This window comes from Bidens hawaiensis, unplaced genomic scaffold (assembly GCF_021521415.1).
Source record: "Bidens hawaiensis isolate Kalapana, Puna unplaced genomic scaffold, B.hawaiensis_p1.1 tig00014784_1, whole genome shotgun sequence".
In the NCBI taxonomy this organism is placed as follows: domain Eukaryota; kingdom Viridiplantae; phylum Streptophyta; class Magnoliopsida; order Asterales; family Asteraceae; genus Bidens; species Bidens hawaiensis.
The window spans coordinates 295,319-319,729 of NW_027492305.1; the positions used below are offsets into that span (position 1 = coordinate 295,319).

Below are 24,411 nucleotides of genomic sequence, written 5' to 3' on the forward strand. Positions count from 1 at the left end.
TCACTGAGCTGGTGCGTAAAGGAAGTCTGTTGCGAGTGATTCGCCAACCCATGATGATTGCTTTTATGGGGGTCAAACTATTCCAACGAGTGACAGAACACCGATCAGGTAACGTCATCCAAGGTAGCGCTTGAAGATGAGTTATTAATTTCTCAATTTCTCTAGTCGGGTGGGTGTCGGCACATCAATATGCTTCCTAATAGAATTAACTGAAAACGAGTCACTAACATCAAAATCCCAAACCCACGTATCCCAATTATTGTTTCATAAAATATGATAGATATCTACCACCAGAAGATTAAATTGCTTTTGTTCCACTCCACCCCTAACTGGTCTTCGCCAAGACCAACTTCAACCATCCATTCCACATCTAATGACTACTAAACAACTCTTAACCGTTTTCAGTCAATAGGATCTTTTATGTGTTGAACGAAACGATGAATCGCCTAACCACAAATCCTCCCAAAATCTAGTATCCCCATTCCCCGCCTTTTTTAACGTACTCCAATTAAACATGTCTCTTTCATGAAGAATTCTACTAGCCTTGACAATTCGATGTCAAACTACCCAACCCAATCTCAATCCTATCAATTACTCAACTCGTGTACCCGTAAAAACCCTTTATAATATTAACCCAAAGATCGCTAGGCTGATTAACATACCTACATCTTCATTTTTTTACAGAAAAAGTACACATTCAATATTTAACAAAATAATATATTTTGCACAACCCAAAACTTGTATCATGATTTGTTGCAACATCATTTTTATTATTAAATTACTAAATATTTGATTGATGTTACCCAAAATTTAGTATATTGATCACAGATATTTATTCAGACTAAAACATCACATCTTAGTTAACATCATTTGACATTTTGAGAAAGCTTATCACTACTTTGTCAATAACTTAAGTCATACATTAAATATAATAATCATTATCCATTTGGAAGATCAGGTAAACTAAAAAGATGGTATCAACTTAAAAATTAATTAGAAAAATGACCTCTAAAAATCTTAAATTTTAATAATAATAATAATAATAATAATAATAATAATATCTTAGCTGATAAATCAAGATGAGCTGGGAAAGATAAAGTTGAAAGATATTCCAGCTCATGATGCCAAAAGAATTCAAAAAAGAAATGATCAACAAACAACTTTAAACAAATAAAATTGAAAAGGGGGCATTTGTATATAAATTTCAAATTTTTACTCTACTTTCCATGGTCCAAAGTCCAACAATTCACATAGTATTTGCAAGCAAACTCAAACAGACAAATCCCAAAAAAGAATCCCATGTAAAAAGATTCCTCAAATCCCCAAAGATAAATAACATATTCATGAATAAAAAATTTAATAATAACAACAATAAAATGAAACCTATTTTGGTAATTTCACAAACAGCCATTCAAGAAGCTTTAATCAGATGAAACCTTGACCTTGCTTCTGTATAGGACCTTCTTCTTTTTTGAGGTCTGGTTATCAAAGGTTAAGACCACCTTGCCCGGTTCACCACATTTGAAGCTTCCGCTTATAACCGGCTCATCGGTGGTGGCTGTAATCTTTCTTGATTTTTGGACAATCACGGTGTAGCCATCTGCAGCCGTTGGCACAAACTCGGCTCCATATGTCACCTCATATCCCACCACTCTAGCCTCCCATGCCAACGTGCAAGTCTACAAAATTTGAATAAACCCAAGATTAGATCAAAATCATTAAAGAAAAAAAAACTGTAGTTCCACATTAAAAAGAACAACATAGTTTAACAAATCCCACATGAAGAGAAACAAGATTTGATCAAAATCAATATAAGGAGTAATCTTTAACAAAGAACCATAATTCCATAGTTATAATTACATTATTTTTTGACAAAGCTCCACATGAAAAGAAAAAACCAAGATTTGATCAAAATTCTCAAATTTAAGGAAAAAAAACATAATTCATAATTGAGTGAAAATAATGTCTTGCCTGAATTCTAACAGAATTTCACATGAAAAAAACAAGATTTGATTTAAAAAAAAAAACACGAGTTAACAAATTTCCCACATGAAAAAAATCAAATAACAGAATCTATCATGAGTCAAGGTATCAGGCTTACATGACTTGTAACAAAATTCTCATATGGAAAAATTCACATAAAAATCTTTCAAAAAGATCATGTTGGAGTCATTGTATCAGACGTGACTAACATTTAACAAAAATATGAATTTCATAAAATAAAAATGATATATTATGACATGAATACCTCAGTAACAGGGAAATCGATGGTGTGTTTAGTTGCAGGCTTGATGATGTCTTCAGTAACGGAGTCACCAGAGGTGAATTCTTGTTGGCCTTCACGGCTAAGTCCACCATACTGAACTGGAACCAGCTCAGGTGCTACGTATCTAAGATTCAATCAAACCATTCAAGCATAATGATTAGATACCAAAACTGAAACAATAGATTAATTAAATGAATTATGAAACAATACTAACTTGAACAGGGTTTCAGCAGTCTTTGAAGGTCCAGCAAACACAAACTTGCTCTTGGTCCTTTGAGTGAAGAAAGGATTAATAACCTTGTAGAAAGCCAGGTACAGAAACGGAACATTGATAAACACCTGCAGAACACAGAAACAAATAACTAAACCCCTGGTGTGCAAGCAAAAACACAAAAGGGGGTAAAGCAATACCTGTTTGGCAACGAATTCTGGATAGTTATCCTGGAACAACTGGAGGGCTTGATTGGTTGCTTGACGAAGCTCCCACTTGAAGGGACCAGGCGAATTCTTAAAATCGATGACCTGAAGAATAGTACAGACACCGTTCGGACTGAAATCGAGCTTCCTGATGGCCTTTTCGAGGAACTGGATCCTCCAGCGGAGGTTTTTGGTGCGCTTTTCTTCGGTGGAGAAGGTCTCGTTGTACAGCTCCTTGTTCTGGTACTCCCCGTACGCGTTGTAGCAAACCGGGTGGCCTTCTTTATCGACCCCGTGCATGTAAACCACCTTCTCCTGCTCGCTTCCAAGGTCTTCATCGAGTAGTGAGTCGATTCCGAACTCTTTACGCCATGCCACCACGTTTTTTAGCATGGCCAAGGCTTCTTTCACTTTGAAGTCACGTGCTCGGAGGAACTTTAGCAGAACGACGTCGCTTCGTTCGTCGGCTAGTAATGGTATTCCCCATATTGAAACCTCTTCTGGTGGTGCTTCGCTTTCGGTTTCTTGAACCGGTGGTTGTTCCGGTTCTTCGGTCTTTGCCGGTGGTTCGGAAACAACTGCCACGACAGTTTCCTCGATCGCTTCGATCTTTTTGGCTCCGTCTTCGTCAACGGAGGTTTCGGTTTTCTCGATTATTACTTCCTCCGCCGGAGGTGGTACGCTTTTTTCTTCTTCTTTGCACTCTTCTGTCGCCGGAGGAGTCGATTCAACCTTCACTTCCTCCGCCGGAGTCTCCTTCTTCTCTTCTTCCGCCGCCACCGGCGTCTCTTTCTTCTCTTCCTCCGACACCGCCGGAGTCTCCTTTTTCTCTTCTTCCACCGCCGCCGGGCTCTCTTTCTTCTCTTCCTCCGCCACCGCCGGAGTCTCCTTCTTCTCCTCCTTCACCGGTTTGGGCGGAGCAGTGAACTCATGCTTATTCAGTGCTTCCTGAACCAAGGCCTTCAGGTCATCCAACGCCTTCTTCTGAGGATCCGGCAGCTCACCGGCGACGTTAGACTCCTCCTTAAACGACGTCGATTCAGATATCTTCTCCTTCTCCTCCTCTGCAGCCGGTGCTTCAGCCGCCTTTGCTTCAACTTCAACTGATTCAGCCGCAACCTCAACCTTCTCCGTCTCCACGGCGACCTCCGCCTCCGTTGGTGCCGCCGCCGTCTTCAAAGTCTCTTCCGCCATTAATTAATTAAAAACAAGAATTGAAAGTTTTAGAGAAAACGAGGGTTTGATAGTGATTTCAAGAGTGGTGGAGTGGGGGTTATTGGCTTCGGATTGTGGGGTTTTAAGGGCGGTTTTTCCTTTGAAACAGTCTGTCGTATTATTAATTTATTATATTATTACTATTATTATTATTATTATTTTTCTATTTTTAGTTGTCAGCTCATGATCAGTTAAAATAGTCGTGGGACCCAGTAATTGTTTTGCCAACAAGGTTAAGACAACTCAGCAATGTCCTGTATAACGAGTTTATCTACGTGGAAGGGTGGGTGATTGCTGGCCGGAAACCCCACCTCTATTCCCGACCGTTGGATTGTGGGCCGGCACTACTATTTATGGCTTCGTTTAATCATGGGATATTATCACTAACGGTTTAAGATAAAATAAGGGGAAAATTCTTAAAATGACCCTTTTAGGAGAGAGAAAATTAAAAATAACCCTAAATTTCAACATATTTTTAAAATAGTCTATCAAATTTGGACTAAGGAGACGAGATCTGAAAAAATCCTCCGGCCAATAAAATTTAGACAAGTATCAAAATCCAACGGGATTTTTAAAAATATTGGGGGACCAATCCATATTTCCTATTAAAAGTTCTTGAAATTAAACAGTCTTTTTCGACGGTCTTCTAATGTTTCCTAACGGGTCCCCACAACTTCCAAAAACATGGGAAAATGTGCCTTTAAATTCAGTCTTTCAAGACGCATTTAGGGTGAATTTGTACCAATAATATCATAAATTTATAAATATTGAGGGATCCCTCCATATTTTTGAACTAAAATTTATATTTCAAAGCATTCTTGTCAGACGGGTTATTTAAGTTTTCTTATCTCGACCCTATATATTTTGAACTAATGGAAAAATGTGCCATTAAATTTTGTCTTTCAAGACACTTACTTTAAAATTTTGAACTAAGGGATCATATTTTTGAAAATATTGAGGTACCCGTCCATATTCTTCACAAAATCTTAATATTAAAAAGTTGTCTTGCCAGACTGATTATTTAAATTTCTTATCTCGACCCTATATTTTTAAACTCATGGAAAAATGTGCCATTAAACTTTGTCTTTCAAGAAACTTGAAAATTTTGAACTAAGGGGATCATATTTTTTAAAATATTGAGGTACCCGTCCATATATTCACAAAATGTTAATATTAACAAACTCATCATTTTCCAGCAGCGTGCAGAACTGAACAATGTACTCGTTTCCGAACGTTGAGATTATGTTGCCGTCATAATATGATCCAACGAACTCGGGACCCATATCCATAACCTCCACTTGATCACCCCTCTTAAACTTCATGATTTGATTCAAGAGTTAGAATTTGATGAAAATATGTGAATGATTGAGGATTGATGAAGATGATAGATATAATGTAAATATGGATGGACAAGTAAGAATATACTAAATACTCGTCTCCTTCGTACAAATTTTAAATATTCGTGTCTTGAAAGATAAATTTTAATGCACATTTTTCAATGAGTTCAAAATATATAGGGTCGAGATAGAAACTTAAAAAACTCGTCTGGCAAGACAACTTTTAATATTAACATTTTGTGAATATATGGACGGGTACCTCAATATTTTAAAAAATATGATCCCCTTAATTCAAAATTTTCAAGTAAGTGTCTTGAAAGACAAAGTTTAATGGCACATTTTTCCATGAGTTTAAAAATATATGGTCGAGATAAGAAATTTAAATAACCCGTCTGGCAATACAACTTTTTAATATTAAAATTTTGTGAAGAATATCGACGGGTACCTCAATATTTTCAAAAATATGATCCCCTTAGTTCAAATTTTCAAGTAAGTGTCTTGAAAGACAAAATTTAATGGCACATTTTTCCATAAGTTCAAAATATATGAGGTCGAGATAAGAAACTTAAATAACCCGTCTGGCAAGAATGCTTTGGAATATAAATTTTAGTTCAAAAATATGGAGGGATCCCTCAATATTTATAAATTTATGATATTGTTGGTACAAATTCACTCTAAATGCGTCTTGAAATACTGAATTTGAAGGCACATTTTCCCATGTTTTTGGAAGTTGTGGGGACCCGTTAGGAAACATTAAAAGACCGTCGGCAAAGACTGTTTAATTTCAAAAACTTTTAATAGGAAATATGGACTGGTCCCCTAATATTTTTAAAAATCCCGTCGGATTTTGACACTTGTCTAAATTTTATTAGTCGGGGGATTTTTTCAGATCTCGTCTCCTCAGTCCAAATTTGATGGACTATTTTGAGAATATGTTAAAATTTAGGGTTATTTTTAATTTTCTCTCTCCTAAAAGAGCCATTTTGGGAATTTTCCCTTAAATAAATATAATTATTAAGGTGCTGTTTGTTTTTGCAGACATAAACTGTCTGCAAGCTGATTTCATCTGTTTTCATGTCTGCAACTGAAGATGTGGTCTGAAGATCTGCAAGCTGAAAATATAAGACTGTTTGTTTTTATAAGCTGATACTGTCTGCATAACTGTCAAACTTATCTCACAAGATAGAAGTCATTTATTCAAGTTACATAGAAAATATAATAATAAAATTGTGGCGGCGGACGGTGGGTAGTGGCGATGGATGGTGGTGGTGGACAGTGGGTGGTGGTAATGGACGGTTTTGGTGGGTGGTGGACGGTGGTAGTTGACGGTGATGGCGTCCGACAGTGGGTGGTGGTGGTGATGAACGGTTGTGGTGGGTGGTGGACGGTGGTGATTGGTGGTGGCTGTGATGGATGGTGGTGGTGGTGGTGGTGGCGGACGATGGGTAGTGGTGGTGGATGCTGGTAGTGGCGGCGGACGGTGGGTAGTGGCGGTGGACGGTGGCAGTGGGGGATGGTGGTGGTGGCGTACGGTGGGTGGTGGTGGCGGACGGTGGTGGGAGGAGTGGATGAGAGGGTGGCTTCAAAGGGATAAGAGTATGATTTTTTTGCGAAGATGTTTTAAGCAAGATTTCTTTGCTTTTCTTTTAAGATGAAAGAAGATAACTTAAGATCTGTTTTAAGAAAAAAAACAAACAGTCTTCAAGGGTAATGTCTGCGCGCGTGCAGACATTAGCTCCCTTGAAGATGTTTGAAGAAAAAACAAACACCCCCTAAGTGTGTTTACTAAAAAGATCAAAAGTGTGTTGTATTTTTATAAAAATATCGAGTATGCATGGCTGTTAAAAACATCATTTAATTTTTTTTAATAAACATGTGGTTTGTTCATGTTAATGATTAGATAAAAACAATGTTGTTTTTAATGTTTTGTATTAGAGGAGATTGAAAACGATTATCTTAGATGTTAAAAAAAGTATAGTCTTTATATAATGATTTTGATTAAATAAAAGGGGAAAGTGAATACAGTGCTGTCAGCCGTATAACCTTATACGGAAAACCAATCAAAACTACGTAGTTTTGATTAAAACCCCCCACATTTAACTAAAATACCTTCCCCTTTTACAAAAATCTTTACTTACTAATTTTGAATTTGGAAAACAGTTGCTCCAATATTCGTACTTTTGAATTAATTGATTTTTTTTTTGAATTTTAAGTTATGTATTAATTAAAATGAGGTTATATATAATAGTTAAATAATAAATAAATGTAAACACAAAAAGCTCATCTGAAAATCTGCAAACTCTTGGATTATGTAAGTTTTTTTTTCAATTATAAATACCATAATTTTCTCAATGATATCACATATAATGATTCAATTATAAATAAAAATAATGAAAAACAAATTCATCCAATAAAAAGAAAAAAGCCCCATCTTGAAAGACCTGCAAAACTTTAGTTTTCAAATCGTAATAGTCAAATTAACGATTTAATTCTTTGTAAACAAACATTATAATTAAAAGAGTACATTTTGTCACTTTCTATTCCAATCGAGCCGTTGGTTGAGGTATATAATTATTGTAAGTATAGAAGGGAGTTTAATTACATAGGGTTTTTTTAATCAAAACTACGTAGTTTTGATTGGTTTTCCGTGTAAGGTTATATGACTGACAGTACCGTATTCACTTTTTCCTTTAAAAAAACTCATATATTCTCAAATAAACACAATAAATAATGTCAGAGTATCAACTAACTATTTGTTCTTAAATTGTTGTAAACTAAATTGTACAATGTATTAACCGTGCATAATAAGTATATTTGTTAAATTGTGTTTTGACTATTTAATAAAAAATTTATTTTAATTAACTACCCATGTTATACACGGTTCTCATATCTCAAGCTGGTATGTTATAAAAAGGGTAGTATTGTGCCCTACAAATGAGTTTTATGTAAGAGATGCTTATAGAAATCATTTTTACTTAGTTTTTAGAACAATTTGTTATAATTAAACATAAAGTTATGTGATAAAAATTACATAACTTATTAAAAATGATAAGAAAAACAATTATTAATGCCATTATTAGGCAAATTTTATAATATATATATATATATATATATATATATATAAAATCAGGATCATGAGAGAACCTTTTTGAAATTGAGAACTATAAGAACCATTTTGGACCACAAAAAACCCAAAAATAAAAAAAAATCATAAAAAAAAACACAAAAATAAAAAAAATATAAAAACCAAAATTCTTATTTTATCATCCCGGGTTCATAAAAAACCTCGGTTTAGCTAAATTATATACACATATGTATAATATATACATATATGTATATTTACATGTTTTTTTTGTACACATGTGTATAATTTAAGATAAATGATACTGTACATATGTGTATATTACGTAACCAAAGATTATATAAAATTATACATATGTGTATAATACGACGTTTTTTTTTGTATTTTTTTATTTGTTTTAATGAAACCGTAATGAAATATAAGAATTTTGGTTTTTTTTACTTTTTTAAAATTTTTTATTATTTTTTGTTTTATGGTTTTTTTAAATATTTTTTTAAACACGTTTTTAGTGGTTCAAAATGGTTCTCAAAGTTCTCAATTTGCAAATGATTCTCTTAGCATCCTTACCCTATATATATATATATGTGTGTGTGCGCAATAACTATAATCTAAAGTTTATCGTGTTAGAAATTAGGTCTAAAATATACATGATATTATATTGTATTCTTACTTAAGGTCACCTGTCACGGTAGTCACAAAATGTTATATGTGAGTTTTCCACGTAGCCAACACATAGGCATTGAATGGTTTCACGTTTCACATTCAAGAATATAAGTTGTGGACTTGTGGTAGGGTGAAATGCTGTGGTGCAATGAGATGGAAAGAAGGAAGGATTTGGATTATATATAATTTAGTATTCAAAAGAAAGTGAAGGGGGAGGGGAACCATCACCGCTGACGCCCGCTACTAGAAATATGCCCGTTACTTAGAATTACATGAAATAAATAGCATATATGCATGAAATAAATGTAAATGTATATAAGCACATGAAAGTTAGGTATAAATATATAAAATAATAATATAAAACACGAAATACATAAGGGGCGGGTGTAGCATATAATCAGGGGTAGCATCTGTTACCCCTCAACTTTTCATCGACAGTGTAAATTTTTTTTTTGATCGTTTTCGTATTTCGCTACTCCTGAAAAAAAAATTATTTTACCCATATTTGTTTAAGGCCAACCAATTTAAAAGTTCAAATTAAATAAAGCCCAAACAAAATTATAGCCCAAAGCAAATAAAAACCATTAACTATTTTTTTCTTTTGTTTAAACTGAAAACATCAAACAAAAACATCCTCAAACATAAACAAGCTCAACAAAATCATTATTTTTTAAAAGTTCAAATCAAATAAGCTCAAACAAAGCTTATAGCCCTAAGCAAATAGAAATTATTAACTTATTTTTCTTTTGTTTAAACGAGAAACATCAAACAAAAACAGGCTCAATATAATCATCATTTTGATGTTGAAATTTTTAATACGCTTTTGGATATACAAATTCAAGAACTTAAAAATAGATTTAGTGAGGTCTCAACTAGTTTGTTAGTAAATATGTTTGGTTTAAATCTTGAGATTCGTATTCCAAGTTTGACATATCTAAGATAGTGGCATTTTTGGAAATGTATCTGAATGATTTTAGTAATGAAGAAAAAGGGTGTGTTTCGGGTGATCGTACAACATTTTATCACACTTTAAAGGAAGATGGTAAATTTGCAAAATTGGGTGAATGTGTAACCTTGGCCGTGTAATGGTGAAAACCGGAAAGCACACTATTTTTCCTTTGACTTATCGAATATTAAAGCTAGCGTTGGTTTTACCAATTGCAACTGCAACCTTTGAAACATATTTTTCTAAAATGAAGCTTATCAATATGGGTTTACGTAAGCGATTGTGTGCTGAGTATTTGAACAATACTTTAATCTGTGTAGTCGAAAGAGAAACGTACGATAAAGTAAAAAAACATGATGTAATGGCTCAATTTCAAGCTCTAAAAAACATAATAGGAGAAATTTGTACCCTATGTATCATGTTTCTATTTTTATTTCGTTCACATTGAATGAAATACGGCAAAAAAAATTTTGAACGCTACCTCTGAGATTTATGTTTAGATCCGTCACTGAATTGAACAGCTCGCTTCAATTGGTTTCGATTAACCGAAAGGTAAAAAACCAATAATCCATTTTTGATTAATTTGATACGGTTACATCGGTTTGGTTCTTGCTCACCCTTAAAAATTGTTCATGTTGACTTGTTTTTTGGGTGCTCAAAACAACTTGATGTGGGGAGAATGAGAAAGATAAATTATAAATAACTTGATGTGTGTCCATTCATCGACAATATGGATGGACAAAAGATTGTGTTGTCATTTTCTTATATCAAATCCTTCATGTGTATTTCTTACTAACATGGCAATAACAAGATTATTTCTAAACTAATCAAATTACTCGTATTAGAAATATGATTAAAGATTGAAGAACAAACAGTGAAAAAAATAGCTTAATCAAATGAAAGGAAACCTAAAAATTATGACGTGGTGAAGAAATTGTGGATTCGCTACTAGCCAAAAAATAAAAATTGAAATTTATGGGTTATATGTTTTTTTCCTTTTTTTAAGAAAATAAAAAGTTATAGAAAATAATCGCTCTTTATGCGCACTTCAAATCAAATCTATATTGAACGATACATACACACCAAATTCAAAATAACAATATAACAAATTACAAACTAACAATAAGAGTGTTCATGTCCGGTTTTGATGGTTTTTAGGACAAACTGTGAACCAAACGTTAGTAACGGTTTTAATTATTGAAAACCGAAACCGAAACGTTGTAAATCGAAATTAAACCAAGTACAAGTTGTAATAAATATATAAGTTGTCTTATTTTGCTTACCCACTCCAATGTTAAATTCTTCATCGTAACTTTAGTGAGCTCCTCAACGTACTTTTATCTTAATAAACAATAGTGCAAGTACGTGAGATTTTTACTATTATGCATATCATTTTAGACATTTAGCAACCATAAAATTACAAAGACTTTTCAATAAAATCTTTGTGAATTTGATAAAGTCATGCGTAGTGGATGGAGCCCCTGTTGAGGCATTTTGCGCCATGTGACGTCATGTAAGCATTGAGCCATTTGTCGAAAATGAGTGTAGTGGATGAAGCTCTCTGATCACTACCCAACTATTATAATTAAATAATATATAAATAAGATAAATATGTGATCGATTGGATTTGTAGGAATAAATTTGATTAGTAAAACCATTTAAGAGAGGGGCATTTCTTAAAAAAAGCCCCTAGGGATGGTGTTTGGTGACACTTGGGGCTTTTTCACCTCCTCAAAGCGCCCAATATACATGCAAATATACATGCATGGACTTAGAATTTGTTTAATTAGGAAGTGCAAATCTACTACTTGGCTAGGATTAAGAATAAAAGAACATGATAAGTGATGACGGGAGTAGCCCAAGGAAATAATAAAATGGCTGGAACATATTATTGCTAAAAGTGTTAAAAGGTTAAACGCTTCAAATCACGCCCAAACTTATGTAAATAAGCACCCACGTGCTACAGTACAATGTCACATCACTATTCACATCCTTGTCCCCTCTGAGCAAATGACACATTCAGATAAAGTATTATTATTTTATCTATGGACCATCGGTCCAAAGCTTCCTGCCCAACAATGGTCAACTCTCTATGCAAACAAGAGGCTAACTAGTTAGTTACATCTGAACTAAAAGGCTTACATCTCCTCACTTATATAGAGGATGCTTAGCCATAAACACAAACACCAGATTTGGGCAGATAACACCATCTCCCTAATCTTCTCTTCTTCCTTGAGAAATATGCTCCTAGCTTATTTCTTTCTTACTTCAATATCTTCATAGCTTCACCAAGAACATCATTCCAAAACCGATTCCAAACATCACGGTTCTTGATCATTGGTGAGCTATAACAACAAACAACTAACTAGTGAACCTCCTTCTACGTTTTGCAAACGTAGAGGGACACCACGACCTGCGTGAGGCTAATCTGAACCCTTGAAGCCTTTTAGCCTAGCCAGTCTATTCACTATCAAAGGTCTTATCTTTGTTGTAGCAACAAGTTGGCGCCCACCGTGGGGCTACGCCGCTTACTTTATCATAAAGACCAGTAGTGTAGCTCCATCACCATGACAGAAGGTGAATCTCCCGAAGAAGTTAATCAAGTGTCAAGAACACCAACACCAGGCGCCGGTCAAGAAACTCCGGCGACAACCTCAATTTCTCCACTCCGGGAGGAACCTCGACGGAACCTTTGTTCCTCGAGTTTTCACCTTTTTGAACTCCGACTCCTTCACGATCTGGGGTTCCTTCTCCTCATGCAGGAGTCACGAACACCCCGGAACGTGTCGACTTGACGATGGAAGGTGTGTCACGGCATTTCTTGCAACTAAGACATCTTCTTAACCGCCACGTGAGCCAAGACAGAGAAAAAGGGATAAGATTAAGGCTGGAGTACGACGACGATGAACCCTCACTGTCACTCGGACGTCCACCTTCCCCTTTAACCAGCTCACAACCTGCTGCTTCTCATTTAGAGGCTGGTCCAAGTGTAACCTGTCAACCCTTTAACCCATCTCCCTACACCTATGGGAGACCAAGCCCAACGGCTTTCCCTTTGTTCACTTCACAACCCCTTGGACACGAAACCACTCTCGACCAAATATGGCAGTCACCAGCTTCAAGTGTTCCCCCTACAGCCACTACATGGGAGCAGGCCATGTCGGTCTTACCCTTGGCTCGAAGTGCTGGAATGAGCACTCCCATGAGAACAAACCAAATAGCAGCAACCCCTGAAAGCCTTCAAGGCTTCAACCTCATGCCTCAGATGATAGCCCAATGATGGCACACCTCCCTTGGACCCAGCTCATCAACAAAGCATTGGGTACTCACCAGGGAATGACGAGTCATAATACAAGGGTAGATGAAGACCTTGCGAAGCCTTACAAACCCGGCAACCTTTCTTGTTTCTCTCAACAAATTGCCGACTATGACTCTCTAACAAAGATCAAGATGCCACCCCATATAAAAACATATGATGGGACTGAGGATCCCGAAGACCACCTCCAGGTCTTCACTGGGGCGGCCAGAATTGAAAAATGGTCCCACGCTGAATGTTGCTTGATGTTCATGCAAACATTAGTCGGGTTAGCCAGGATATGGTTCAATGACCTTCCTGCTCAAAGCGTTCGAAGCTTCGATGATCTGAGAAAAGGGTTCTTGGCCCACTTTTCACAACAAAAGGAGGTATGTCAAGGATGCCACGGTCATTTTCCAGATAAAGCAGAAAGATGATGAAAGCCTTCGAGACTTTATCGAAAGGTACAAAAAAGAAGGGTTACAATATGTGGGGGCTGACGAATAAATGAGGGTTGCAGGCTTCATGAACGCCATCACCTCCAAATACCTCACAAGGGACTTTAACAAGTGCCTACTTAAAACCCCTGAAGAAGCTCTTGAGCGAGCTGAAGCTCATATCCGAGGCGAAGAGGCGGTCGATTTCAAAGAACAAAGAAAAAGAGCTCCTAGTTGGCGAGGCAACAGCCCCAACCGAAAGAAAGGGAACTACAACCCTTACGATAAATACCCAAAGAGTTCAGATCAACGAAGGCCTGAAGGTCGGAACCCTCCAAGCAGAGAAAAGACTGTGAACTTCACAGCCTTAACCAAAACCCCTCAGGAGATCCTTGCCACAGAAGAGGTGAAACACAACTTCCGACCTCCTCGACCCTTGCCCAAGAGCAAGAAAAACGAAAACTCAACCCAGTTATGTGATTTTCATGAAGAAAAAGGTCACCACACCAACGATTGCTTTCAACTCAAGAGAAGAATTGAGGAAACCATTAAGTCTGGAGAGTTGGCTCATTTGGTGAAAGGGGTCAAAGACAAGATGGCTGAAAGAAAAAGCAAAGAGGTGAATATGGTGAATATAGACGATGGTGTTTCCTGCAAACGACAACGCTTGGAGGCTTGGGAGCTTCATTGTGTCTGCTTCCCACCACCTCAAGGTAACTTACTCTCAAACCCTTTGGTGGTAGAAGCAAACGTGGGAACACTCAAAACAAGCAAAGCCTACATCGACACAGGGGCGGCCACAGAGATTATGCATGAAAGGTTCTTCAATCAACTAAGCAAAGAAGAACGTTCAAAGCTTCAACCCTCCAGGTCTTCTATAAAAGGTATCGCCGATGTACCCTTGAAGCCTCTAGGCCAACTAACCCTTGATGTCTGTTTTAGTGAAGGCATGATGAAGAAAACCAAACCACTCACTTTTGTGGTTATCAACATACCTTCGAACTATGATGTGACCATAGGAAGGCCGGGACAGTGTGCGTTCAACATGGTTGTCTCAGTTGGTCAAGGTGCTGTGAAGTTCCCAACTGACAGGGGAATCGCAACCCTTCAACCTTCCCAAGAGATTTACACGGTTGAAGGGGAGAGTTCAAAAAGTGAAAACGAAGAACAAGGCTTGATCATAAACCCAAAGTACCCTGAACAAAAGGTACGAGTAAACACAAGCCTTTCTAAAGAAACTCTCTCACACCTTGAGAAAATGTTGGTATGTTACAACGATGTCTTTGCTTGGTGCCCGGAAGACATGACCGACATCCCTCGAAGCATTGTAGAGCATGAGCTAAAAATACCACCTGACGTCAAGCCTGTTGTCCAAAAGAAACGGAGCCTGGCAGCATGCCAAGAAGTTGAAAAGCTTATACAAGCTGGGATCCTACGTGAGGTCAAGTATCAATCTTGGGTGGCTAATCCAGTCATGGTTCGAAAGCCCGAAAAGTCTCGGAGGATGTGCATCGACTTCAAAGACTTAAAAAAAGCATGTCCAAAGGATTGCTATCCCTTACCCGAGATGGACCTCAAGGTCGACTCTTTAACCGGTCATCCTTTTAAGTGTTTCCTTGACGCTTACAAGGGTTACCATCAGATTCTCATGAAAGAGGAAGATGAAGAAAAAACCGCTTTCCACACGGACAAGGGTATCTTCTGTTACCAAAAGATGCCCTTTGGCCTACGAAACGCCGGTGCAACCTACCAACGTTTGATCGACAAAGCATTTGCTAGCCAAATCAGCAGAAACTTGGAAGCTTATGTCGATGATCTAGTAATCAAGAGCAAAACCGAGCATCAAATGCTTGAAGACATACAAGAAACCTTCCAAAGCTTGAGAAAGATCAACGTGAAGCTCAACCTGGGAAAGTGCTCATTCGGGTTCGAAGAAGGCAAGTTTTTGGGACACATTGTGGGAAAACAAAGCATAAAATCTAATCCCAACAAAGTCAGGGCTGTTCTCGAAACCAAATCTCCACAAAGCAAAAAAGAAGTGGAAAGTCTGAATGGAAGGCTTGTAGCCTTGAAGCGTTTTACCTCCAAGCTTGCTGAGAAGTCCCTACCCTCTTTTAAAACGCTAAAGGGTTGCACCAACAAGAAAGATTTCAGGTGGACGGAGGAAGCAGAGGAAGCCTTCAACCAAATGAAGCAACATTTGGCTTCACTTCCAGCTATTGCAGCCCCTGAAACAGGGGAAGAACTGATCTCTGTCTATCTCTCAGTCGCTGAAGAAGCATTAAGCGCGGTTCTAACCATCGAACGAGACAAAGTTCAGGTACCCGTTTATTTCTTTAGTAAAACCTAAAACTGGCAGAGATCAAATATCCTCATTTGGAAAAACTTGCTCTGGCCTTAATTCAAACGGCTAGAAGGCTTCGAAGGTACTTTCAAGCACACCCTATACAAGTAGTCACCGACCAACCTATCAAAAGTGTGCTTGAAAAACCTGAAAATTCAGGCCGATTGGCCAAATGGGCTGTGGAACTAGGTGAACATAACATCACCTATGTCCCAAGAAAAGCTATAAAAGTCCAAGTCTTGGCGGACTTCATTGTGGAAATCCCGAAGCAAGTCATTCCTGAAATACACACAACTGCCACTGAACCTTCGGACCCTGAAGCCTGGAAGCTTTTTACCGATGGGGCTTCCAGCATCGAAGGGTCAGGAGCTGGGATCGTTTTAATCAACCCTGAAGGGTTAGAATTTACATATGCTCTTCGACTTGAATTTCAGACCACCAACAACGAAGCTGAATACGAAGCATTGATCGCTTGTCTGAAGATTGCCAAAGAGATGAAGATCCAAAAGCTACAAGTCTTCACAGACTCGTTGCTTGTTTCAAGTCAAGTCAATGATAGCTATATTGCAAAAGAGCCCAACATGAAGAAGTACCGTGAAAAGGAAAAAGGGTTAATGACCACATTTCAAGAATGCACTATCAAGCAAGTCCCAAGATCACAAAACAAGAGAGCTGATGCCCTAAGCAAGCTAGCATCCCTCACTTTTGCACACCTCACTAAGAAAGTACTGGTGGAAGTGCTGAAAACTCCTTCAATTCAAGAATTGGAGGTTCAAGATGTAATCACTGAAGAAGGTCCCAATTGGATGAATCCCATAGAAAGGTTCCTCAAGAATGGTGAGTTACCTTTGGACCAGACTGAGGCTGAAAGGGTTCGAATCAAATCAAGACAGTATGTGTTGCAAGGAGAAACGCTTTATAAAAAGGCTTACCTTGCACCACTACTGAGATGTGTAGGCCCCGAACAAAGTCAATATCTGATCAAAGAGGTTCACGAGGGGATATGTGGAGCTCATTTGGGCCAAGAACGGTGGTCGCAAAATTGATGAACCTCGGATACTTCTGGCCCACCATGCACCGAGATGCAACGGAACAACTCAAGAAATGTGAAGCTTGTCAAATTCACGCACCGGTTCCCAAAAGCCTTAAACACGATCTAGTCCCCATCCCCTCGGCTTGGCCCTTTCACAAGTGGGGGATGGATATTGTTGGTCTATTCCCACCGACCAAAGGTGGGGTAAAATTTTTGTTAGTAGCTGTTGACTACTTTACCAAGTGGCCTGAAGTCAAACCACTTGCAAAAATAACGGGCAAACAAGTCATCGACTTCGTATGGGAAACCATCATTTGCCGTTATGGGCTGCCAGGAGTGTTGGTCACGGATAATGGGAAACAATTTGCTGAGAACCCTTTTAGCACATGGTGCAAAGAATTCAGAATCACTCAAGTGTTCAGATCAGTCGCATCCCCACAATCCAACGGCCAAGTTGAAAGAACAAACAGAACAATCATTGAGGGAATCAAATCAAGGCTGGGAAGGCATGACAACAATTGGCTTGAGGAACTCCCAAATGTTCTCTGGGCAATAAGAACAACCGAAAAAACAAGTCACAAACGAACGCCTTACAGCCTAGTGTTCGGATCGGAAGCTGTAATCCCGGCCGAAGTCGGAGTTGTGACTCAAAGAACACTCAACATGGACCTCGAATCAAACAACAATGAGACCATGTTGAATTTGCAACTCCTCGAAGAAATTCGTGATCAAGCCACGACACAAGAGGCTAAGTACAAACAAAAAATGGAAGCTTATTACAATGCAAGAGTAAAGCATGAACGCTTCAAGCCTGGACACCTTGTACTCCGAAACAATGAGGCCAACAAGAAAGAGAATCAAGGAAAGCTCGGCCCAAAGTGGGAAGGACCATACACAATCCTCGAAGCTCACAAGGGTGGATCCTACAAGCTGGCCGACTCATAAGGCAAAAAGCTTCCAAGACACTGGAACAGCAAAACCCTTAAAAAAGGTTCTATGCCTAGTTAAAACCTAAGAATGTATTTCAAGAGATGTATAATTCTCCTTTTTGTGAACAACAACCTCTTGAATGAATGATAAACTTTTTGTCATAACTTGTCTTTACTATCCTATAATCAGGTTGAGAACCTAGCAAGAAACTCCATGGCAAGGGCCATGTAAGGGGATGAGCTCCCAGGACACATCGCTCAATAGGTTCAAGGGTTAAATGGACCTATATAAGGGGTGAGTACCTATATCAATCCAACTCCATGAGACTTAGAAAATTTTTAAACTAAAACTAATCTCATAGACAGGTCCGAACAGCCTACACCAATTCGTTCCTTAAACTCCAAAAGTTTACGAAAACAAAAAACATACACTAAGTAGTGATATAAAGGATAGCAAACATGTGCTTTTTACCTAATGAAGCCTTGAAGCTAAAAGTGACTGCAGCACTAAAACTTCTTAAGGAAAGTTAGCTAAAATCACATTAAACTAACAAGACAAGCAATCAACACACACATAGAACATCATAAGTTCATAAACAAGGCCATTCTAAGGCCATAGCATCCATACATAATAAGCCAATTAAGACTAAAACAAGGAAATCACAAGGATTCCCGAGAAAATGTTCAAGGGCCATAAAGGCCAAACACAACCACAAGGCAGAAACTTTAAGAGTTCCATGCCAAACCTACATTGTTCAAGATTACATAACATTGTGCTAAGAAAGCTACGAATAAAGTGTTTAAACATCAGCAACAGGCTTTGAGGTACTAGCCTTACCACCCTTAGCCTTCTTTGACTTCTTGACCTGTGGAACAACATCAGCAACAGCCGAGCCTTCAAGGCTTGCCACATGAGACCCGTCGCTTCCCCCAGATAAGGTCTCCTCACTATCACCGGAGCGGGAACGTTTTTTCGACCAGGACTCAAGCACCTCCTTAGCAACCTTCTCATCAAGGCCGGTTGGTTTCAAGCCCTGCAAAATTGAAAGAGGCTTACCATAGCATAATGAAACTTCACCCACATAAGGGTAAGTAAGCCTTTCCATCGCATGAACTGAACTGGTGAAAAGCTTGTAGGCTTCAGGATTGAACAAGGAAGACTGCTCCATAGGCTGATTGGTTTCGTGATGATGAAAGGCTGCAATAAAACCCAAATGCTTTCCATGGGCTAGCAGCTTCGTGTAAACATCACCCAGCACCGAGTTAAACTCTTTAGAATGAAGCAAGTAGGATACAACCTGCTTAAACCCATGCTCGATCAACCACTTGTTATCTTCAGAAGTCTGGGTAACCGAAGCCTTCAAGCCTTCCTTCTCCATCTCGAAGGCTCCCCTCTGCACCTCAAAGGCTTCACGATCAGCATCCAACCTAGCCCTATCAGCTTCCATAGCTTTCTTCAACCCGGCCATCTCAATCTCATGGCCACGAGACAACTCTTCAATCTTTTTCACAAGCACTTTCTCCTTATCAGAATAAACTTCAACTCCCTTCTTCATGGTCGTTATAGAGGCCTTCATCTTCTCCTTCGTGATCATAAACTCCTCATATTTCTCCATCCCTTTCCTAAAACGGGTGACACCTTCTGCCAAAAGGGCAGAAACGTTGGAATAGTTCAAAATCAACCGGGACAACAAGGAGTCACCTTCCATCTTGGAGATAGTATCACGAACCCCCGGAGGAGCAAAATGGGCTAAAGCATCGGCACAAACTTCTGGATCCTTGAAACTATCCCCAATCCTGACACTCCATTCCGGCACATAAATCGCATTTTGTCCAACCCTTGAACGACTGGCATCTCAACCTTCTTGCCAGCCGATTTCTTCTTCTTAGAAATCACCAACCCTTGTTCCTTCTCAACCTCCATAATCGGACCCTTCAGAAGCTTGAATATCATCGCTTACCTCAACTGGTTCATGAGAAGATGAGGTAGCAACAGACTTCAGCAAATGTCATGTGGAACGACGAGTGGAAGACTTTGGAACATCACTTTTGGTGAACCCTTTAACGTTTTCAACCCCAGCATACTCAGCACCCTCAAAACGACCCTCCTTACCCCAACCGAATCCTCCCCAATAACGGTTGCAACATCAGTAAAAGCAACGTCGGAAGTATCATCACTCTTTAGGAAATCCAAAGCATACATGACTGAAAAAACAAAACAAATCCATTAGCAAATATATCAACAAGATAAACCAAGTACGGGATATACAAGTGCATACCCTTATTATCCCTCATAAGCACGGGATCCCGATTAGGCTTATCCCAAAGTTTGCTAATTCCTAATAACACAAGAAGATGTCCGGGAAAATGGCGAAGACGTGAAGGACATTCCCTAATACGTTTCAGAAGCAAATCGTTCAACTCTGATTCGGCCGGTTCAGGCTCGTTTAAAACGGCTTTGGGTTGTCTCCAAACAGGTTTAAACGGAAAGATAGAATCGGAAACAAAGAAAAAAGGTCCTTCCAAGAACCGAGGGTTGTAACCGCTGAAGAAACCAAACACTTTTCAACCTTAGTGTGTTCAAACGTATACTAATCATCGTTCTTTGCCAAACGAAAGAAACGGCGAAAACTCAACAACGAAGGGTCATAACCTAAGGCTCTACACAAAACTTCAAAGTGCAAAACCCTAGGGAGCCCTAACGGATGGATTTGGTCGAATGATATACGATAATACTCCAAAACATTAAGAACAAAAACCGAAAAAGGGTGTCGAAGGTTAGAAAATTCGAAATGACGGCAATATAAAGCAATAAAACCCGCCGAACAACGATCAATGTAAGAGTCGACCGGCGGAGCAATCGGTTTGTACTTCAACCCTATTCCCCATTCAATACAGAACGATTCAACCTCTTCTTGGGTTAATCGGGAAAAACTGATCGAAAGGTCCTTTTTGGCAACCATAATTTTGAAAGAAAAAGGAAGGATCGAGACTAACCTGGAGATGGATTGAATGAAACTTGAAAGTGTTTATGGTGGAAATTGTTAAAAGAAATCTAGAAGAAAGTGAATAGTTATCTCAATAATAACTATTAATGAAAAAGCAGTTATTGGGAACTGCAATATGGCAGTTACCATCAAATCAACTGTCACATCAATAATTCAAAAAATAACCAAATCCGAACAAAGCCTCGAAGCTTACAAGCCTCGAAGCCTTTAAGTAATAAACAAAATATGTGAAAAAGTCAGAAGCTCTTGAGCTTACCTCTCAAACACCTCTAACTTGGGGGCTGATGACGGGGGTAGCCCAAGGAAATAATAAAATGGCTGGAACATATTATCGCTAAAAGGGTTAAAAGGTTAAACGCTTCAAATCCCACCCAAACTTATGTAAATAAGCACCCACGTGCTACAGTACAATGTCACATCACTATTCACATCCTTGTCCCCTCTGAGCAAAGGACACATTCAGATAAAGTATTATTATTTTATTTATGGACCATCGGTCCAAAGCTTCCCGCCCAACAATGGTCAACTCTCTATGCAAACAAGAGGCTAACTAGTTAGTTACATCTGAACTAAAAGGCTTACATCTCCTCACTTATATAAAGGATGCTTAGCCATAAACACAAACACGCCAGATTTGGGGAGATAACACCATCTCCCTAATCTTCTCTTCTTCCTTGAGAAATATGCTCCTAGCTTATTTCTTTCTTACTTCAATATCTTCATAGCTTCACCAAGAACATCATTCCAAAACCGATTCCAAACATCACGGTTCTTGATCATTGGTGAGCTATAACAACAAACAACTAACTAGTGAACCTCCTTCTACGTTTTGCAAACGTAGAGGGACACCACGACCTGTGTTAGGCTAATATGAACCCTTGAAGCCTTTTAGCCTAACCAGTCTATTCACTATCAATGGTCTTATCTTTGTTGTAGCAACAATAAGGCTAAATGTAATGTGTCATAACCCTTTTATATCGAAGCATAACCACATTATATTTAGCCCACTTTGCATTAAGCCTAACATGTGCGTGTATAACTATCCAATTATAAAAATATTATATTCTAACAATCCGGTTCGGTTTTATAAGACCGGTTTTTGCTATAAACGGCAAACCGAACCATTCATTACGGTTTGAAAATTTTGAAACCAACCGACCAAGAACTAGAATACAAAACCAACTGTAAAACTGAACCAATAACCGGTTTGGAAGGTTTCGTTGTTTAAAACTGAACCATAAACACCCCTAGCTAACAACACTGATAAATTTATACAAGTTGGGATTTTTGGATGTATTAACGAACATTAGTATATCAGTTTGACTTTGAGTTAGGTTTTACCAACATACCTAAAAGTCAGGAACTAAATAGTACTGTTATTATATCTCTAAGGGGGACTTGTATAATTTACTCGTATCAAAAATCTTCCAGGCGCATGTCGGCACGTTAAACACAAATTATACCGGTCAAATGATCGAGTTGGAACAGCGAATGTTCTTTTAATGATAGGTTGTCGAATACTTATATTTTCTTTATACCAAACAAGAGTATATATGTATCCATAGATTACAACAATTAGTTATGAGTTGTCGAATCTTTGTTAACTACTTTTTTAAACCTAACATAATATACATACATACTTTTATATATATGTACGTGGGACGGCGTTTAATTGTTCAATACGAAACTCATCATAAGTAAAGATCGTGGTAATTGCATAAACAATTGTATCAGTGGCGAAGCTTGGACACGAATGTGGGGGGCTCAAAATGTATTATAAAAATCATAAACGAGGGGGTCCCGGGCTCAAACTTTTGGCCGAAAACAGGTAAAATTACACTACGCATGAAAATTTCAGGCGGGGAACAACTAAATTTACACTAATGCGCGAAAAAACAAAGGGGGGGGGGGGGGACCACTGGCCCTTGATATCCTTCGCCCCTGAATTGTATGTCTTGATTTAACTGTCATACATGAGTTGATGATGTAACCTCATTAGTCCTCATAACCGTCTATTGTATGTTATCTCTAGCTACCGTTACATTTGACAATCACAATATATGAGTGTCTATATGATTCTAGCACTTCTCTCACTTTTCACTTAAAATTGGTTATTTATAGAGAGCGTCAATATATGGATATGGTTATCAATGTAAATCGTTATATATTTGTGAACACTTTTTATTCTATGGTGAACACATTGTTGTTTGTGATGAATTTACATAATCCATTGTTGAATAAACGTATTTATCTAATTGGTTTTCTTGTTTGCCTCAGAAAATTAACATTGGTGGAGGGTTATGGAAAACGACTCTTCATTTGTTTGATTAGTGTAGAAGGATGGCTAGTTTTGAACTTCTCCATTCTAAGATTCCCTTTGAATCTTATAGACTGGCTTGATAAAATTCGGTGTTAAGTATGACTAAAAAAGAAATGGTGGGGGCGATTATTTTTAAAGTTTGGTGACAATTTGAAATGACACCTTTTTTTTATGAAAAGTCACATAAATTCGGAACCGCTTTTTGATGAAGTAGTTCAATTCTTGTTTATTGGTACTTGAGTAGAAAGAACAAAATGTAAAGTTACTTGGATTTGGTGGTTGAAAAACCCTCTTCTAAAAATGTAATTTGTCAATTTCACATGTCTGCTTCTTGCTTGACGGGGCCTGTTTTAATATAACATCGTTGTAAAATCTAACCTTTACGTAAAATCTTGAAATAATATACATTGTTAATTTGTTATATAAGTCAATAAAATTAATAAGAATACCAAGATACATCCTGTTAAGGTTATAATTTGGAAGAATAAGTGTATTGTTAAGGAATGTTTTATTTTCTATAGTTTATTTTCCTTCTTTCTTTTTTTTTTATTGTAATTTAGTTCTCAAGCTAGGCTTTTTTGTTTAAATGCATTGCATCCTCATGCAATAAATTAAATCAATGCACAAACTTTTCATTTGTTCATAGAATCAGAGCGAACTCTATCGCTCATAACCTAAACCCTAAAACTCGCTACCGATATACGTGTTGTAGAGAACACTAAGCCAAGAATAGGAAGGCCTACAATCTAAGGAAATGCCAAGAACCAACCTACAATGAAAACTACACCCTGTTACCCTGACCCTTACTATCAATGGGCCCTGGCTGACGCCGATCATTCTATCCCAACTCTGAGACTTACAGATAATCAATAAAAGATATTTTAGTAATATCTTGCTAACAATGTGGGAGGAAAATCACACTTGAGTCGCGATTGGATTGTTGACTCGGGTGCAATCGATCATATAACTCATCAAGGCGATTCACTTGAAAACGTAACAGTTGATTCTCATGGGTAACCGGCTATTATACCTTATGGGGATTAGAAGTTTGCCGATGAGCAAGTGATCTTCATCGTGTCATGATGTTTTCCCGACTTTGTTGCATGCGAGAATTGGCAT

The 24,411-nt window shown here is 38.0% G+C and overlaps 1 protein-coding gene across 2 annotated transcripts; it reads right to left on the reverse strand.

The window, feature by feature from the left end:
• Positions 1 to 1,237: 1,237 nt before the first annotated feature.
• On the reverse strand, positions 1,238 to 3,973 carry LOC143547718 (patellin-3-like). 2 transcript variants are annotated; one of them, XM_077039075.1, is made up of 5 exons: positions 3,464 to 3,972; positions 2,678 to 3,424; positions 2,481 to 2,605; positions 2,249 to 2,390; positions 1,238 to 1,679 (listed from the first exon to the last, which is right to left on the reverse strand). In XM_077039075.1, exons 1-5 carry the CDS (start codon positions 3,875 to 3,877, stop codon positions 1,422 to 1,424), a joined length of 1,686 nt encoding a protein of 561 aa, XP_076895190.1. In that variant the 5' UTR covers positions 3,878 to 3,972; the 3' UTR covers positions 1,238 to 1,421. The 2 variants fall into 2 exon arrangements, with proteins under 2 accessions (XP_076895190.1, XP_076895189.1); XM_077039074.1 differs by having other exon boundaries at positions 2,678 to 3,973.
• Positions 3,974 to 24,411: the final 20,438 nt, after the last annotated feature.

Excerpts from the sequence above, each read along its gene's own strand:
- LOC143547718 (XM_077039074.1), bottom strand. The coding sequence starts at position 3,877 with ATGGCGGAAGAGACTTTGAAGACGGCGGCGGCACCAACGGAGGCGGAG. Across the intron at positions 2,391-2,480 it reads ACTGCTGAAACCCTGTTCAA|ATACGTAGCACCTGAGCTGG; the intron begins GTTAGTATTGTT and ends ATTGAATCTTAG. Across the intron at positions 1,680-2,248 it reads TCGATTTCCCTGTTACTGAG|ACTTGCACGTTGGCATGGGA; the intron begins GTATTCATGTCA and ends CAAATTTTGTAG.